The sequence below is a fragment of the Aptenodytes forsteri genome, unplaced genomic scaffold (genome assembly GCF_000699145.1).
Source record: "Aptenodytes forsteri isolate BGI_AS27 unplaced genomic scaffold, ASM69914v1 Scaffold162, whole genome shotgun sequence".
Taxonomy (NCBI): Eukaryota; Metazoa; Chordata; class Aves; order Sphenisciformes; family Spheniscidae; genus Aptenodytes; species Aptenodytes forsteri.
The window spans coordinates 334,470-338,223 of record NW_008795132.1 but is presented as its reverse complement, the minus strand read 5'-3'; the positions used below and the strand labels follow the sequence as shown (position 1 = coordinate 338,223).

Sequence of the window (3,754 nt, the reverse complement as noted above, 5' to 3'; positions counted from 1 at the left end):
AAAAAAAAAAAAAAAAAAAAAAAAAAAAAAAAAAAAAAAAAAAAAAAAAAAAAAAAAAAATCGGGGGCTGGAGAATCTCACGGTATGAACTTATTCTGGCTTCACTAGGCTGGATGGAGGGGCTTAAAATCCCGCTCATTGCGATTAATCTGGGGTCAGCAATGTGACTTTCGGAGTCCTCCGCAGCTCTTGGGGCTTCCCCGAGCCACCCTTTACCACCACCGCCCCCCCCTCCCCAAATAATTTATCTGGGCTTCAAAACGATCCGCAGAGGCTGAAATATTTGCCTCGGGGCGTGTTATTTTGGGGGGAAGAAATCTGTTTTCGCTCCTCCTGGAGATCCCCCGAGCAGCCTCGCCGTCAAGTGTATTTGTCGTGAGCCGGGGTTGTGTGAAATAGGTTTGCCTTTACGAGCTGCGGGGGGCACATGTAGGTAAATTCGGAGGTGACTGCAGTCCCACGTGCGCTCTCCCCACTCTGCACACTCGCGTAGATGCGCGCACGTACACTTCGCAAAGGCAAACGCCTTTCGCACGTCCCTAAATAAACACGGCAAATCCTTGGGCTTTGAATTTGGTCAGGAGAAAATCCTGGCACCGGCCGGCCGGCCGGCCGATATTCCTGCCCAAACCGCAAGAAAAAGCGGATCCCGCCGTTGCAGCAACCTCCTCGGCACCGCATTCGTGAAATCCAAAGGGGGGAAAAAAAAAAACAAACCAAAAACCCCAACCGACCAACTGGATTTAGCCAAAGGCACCTTCAAAATTCGCTGGTGTGACATGGACCCACTTTGGCGTTTGCGGAGACCCTTTAACGCCACCAAGCCCTGGAAATCCCCTTGGAAACACTATCACCCCCCCACCCCACCCCCCGAAATGCTCGAAGCACGCGAGAAAGGTCTCTTACCTTCCGCCCGAATAAAAATTCGGGTTCAACATAAACGAAAACCGAAGCTATAAGAGATTTTAAAAGGAAGCGACAGAAACAGCAGCAAACAAAATCCGCCCCAAAGTGGCTCTGACCCTTTGAAAACACCGCGAACACCACGAAATGCCTTTTGAAACGCGAAAAAAATCTGGGAAACCACGTCTTTCTCCACGCACCCATTTTAAATTTAACATCTGAAGCGCAAGAAAGCCTTTATCTGTATTTATTTCCTTCTTTATTTCCGCCCCAATTACAAATCCACCCCAACATGATCTTTCTTTCGGGTTAAATCCCACCAAAACCTCTCCTGGCGTGGACGTTGAAGGCGCTTTGTGCGGATAAGTTTGCAGGGGTTTTGATAACCTTGACTTTGCTTTTTTTTGTGTGTGTGCGCGCGTAATTGTAAGTCAACTGCCAGATAATATCATTTCCCTGTGGGTGCGGAATGGTAAAAAAAAAAAAAAAAAGGGGGGGGAAAAAAAAAAAAAAAAAGGGAAACATAATAATAAAAAAGAAGCGTTTCTGGGTTCCGCTTTTAAAAAGGCCAATTTCGGAGGGGGAAACGCCAGAGGATGGGTTTTGCTGGTGCCACGGACGCGAGGCGTGTGTGCATGGGGGGTCCACACACGACCCACACGCGTGGAGCCCTGCATGCACATACGACGCCACGTACCCCAGCCATCCTTCTTGCCGCTGGAGCCCTAATTATAGCACAGATCCTGACACACGGCGGATATTTTAATCCGCATACCACAGGCAACCCATGCAACCCGCTGCTCCGAGCTGGGCGGTATTTTCTACCAAGGCAATTTCGCTCCAACTTTTTCGGGAAATTCAATCCCTCCCTTCACATGATTCCCCACTTATTGACCTGAAAGGAGCCTCTGAATCCTCCCAGCTTCGAATTAGGAGAGAAACAAACCCGAATATTCACGTACACATAGGTTTCAAGGCGTATGCAGTCTCTACAGTGAAAATAAAATGTGTTCAATGAAAGCCTCTTTTCAGACAATCCCAGACTTAAAACATCTGCTCAACACACAGAAACATTTTTTTGCCTTCGCAAACAAGACCTCAATTCGCCAGGAAAGGAAAAAAAAAAAAAAAAAGAAAGAAAAAAAAAAAAAGAAAGAAGCTTTTTCCTCTCTGAGTCTCCCAACGAGCTTCCAAGCCATGAAATGAGGCACAGTGCACAACTCCAGCCTGAGACGTTTGTAACTGCAAATCAGACTCTACGCAGTTTAATTTTTTACCCCACTTCAACACCGAGCAAAGCCAAAGAAGACAAATTCGCTTAGCACACGGAAATAAAGCGTTCGCAGAGGAAGCGATAGGAAGGGGAACAACAAAAATCAGGGTTCATCCGCCTTAAAAAACACGACCCCCCCCCTAAAACAACCCTCCCCAAACAAACAAACCCCAAGTCTCCGCGATTTCAGAGCAAAGCCCCCGCGCCTTATTGCATTCTGCAGCGGTGATTGCAAGGACCAACATTTTTTTTTTTGCATAAGCACATGCACTGCACATTTTCTCCACAGAAACAGCGAGAGGACGAGTTCTCAAACAGCTCTCTGCTCCTTTTTCTCAGCTCTAACATATATATTAAAAAAAAAAAACAAAACACCAAACCAAAACCAAAACCAACCAGCAAAACAACCAACATTTCTAGGAAGAATATTTTTTCCCAAAAGACGGCAACGATACCGAACATTATTGTGCCAATTTCTGGAGGAGAAGTTGGCAGGGTAGAGAGCACATTACTGCACATTCGCATTACCTTTGCTCTTATTAGCTATGGATGATTACTAATTGCTGAAATTAGCTACTGGTAATGAATGATTCCCTTACCTTTTGCTTCATTGTCAGAATTGTCAGTGCTGGTGTCAGTGTTTTTATTCGGGTCTTTCTCTGCTTCCGAAGGACTTATTTTGGGTGCTGGGGCGCTTTTTTCTGTTTTAATTTCGTTCGTGGATGTGTTCTGAGTATTATCTGTTTTTGTGTTTTCGGGGAAACTCACTTTAGCCACCGGGGGCGGCGGCGGAGGTGGCGGTGCTGGTTCCAGATGCTCATTCCTTGGGTTCAGGCTCGCCCTGGATTCAAAACTTGCCTCAAACTCATTTGGATTGCTGCAGTTTGACGTCTTCTCCATGGAGGGGTAACCTTGGCTTGCTCGGTAGTAGCTAGGAACGGGGACTTCATGGTCATTTAGGCAAGACTCAGGCATTTGGTTGGGGTAGAGGGCTGTCTCTGTGGCATTTTTTGCTCTTTTATCAGCGTTATACATACAGCAAACATTCTCTTCCTTGACATTGGTTGGGAAGGAGCAGGATGGGAGCTGTCTTGCAACAGGTTGCTCGATCCTGTACGTATTTTTGGGGTCACACCAAGTGTCTAGCTGAGAAAGGTAAGATGGATAGGTGCTGAGAGACAAGGTAGCGCTATTCACCTCGTCCCTTTTGGAAAGAGACGGGATGATTCCACAGTTCCTCATGACTCCGCAGCTGAAATCGCTCCCAGGCTGCATGTACATCCCTTGGCTGGAGGAATAATTCTCCCCTCTACAGGTACCGGCCAACGAGTCCATCAAAAACGAGTTAGAAGTCACATTGTTGGGACATGACATTTTCAGAGAGGGTTTTTAAGGAGGAATACTCCAGCCAGGGGCTGACATCTTTTTTTTAGGGGGAAAAAATATCAAGCACCATAATTATCCACGCATCGCTCTCCCCCCCTCCACCCCCCCACGTGATGCCCAGGCCAATGAGGATTGAAAATGGCCTTGATGATTCAGACGGGGACGACGTCACGGGGGTCAAGTTGTCGGGAC

The 3,754-nt window shown here is 47.0% G+C and overlaps 1 protein-coding gene across 1 annotated transcript in view; it reads right to left on the bottom strand.

The window, feature by feature from the left end:
• HOXC10 (homeobox C10) overlaps positions 1-3,583 on the bottom strand; it is a 4,201-nt gene extending 618 nt beyond the window's left edge. Inside the window, exon 1 of the mRNA XM_009278374.1 lies at positions 2,776-3,583. Coding sequence (XP_009276649.1) covers positions 2,776-3,550 — 775 coding nt within the window. The 5' untranslated portion in view covers positions 3,551-3,583. The remainder of the gene's footprint in view (positions 1-2,775) is intronic.
• Positions 3,584-3,754: the final 171 nt, after the last annotated feature.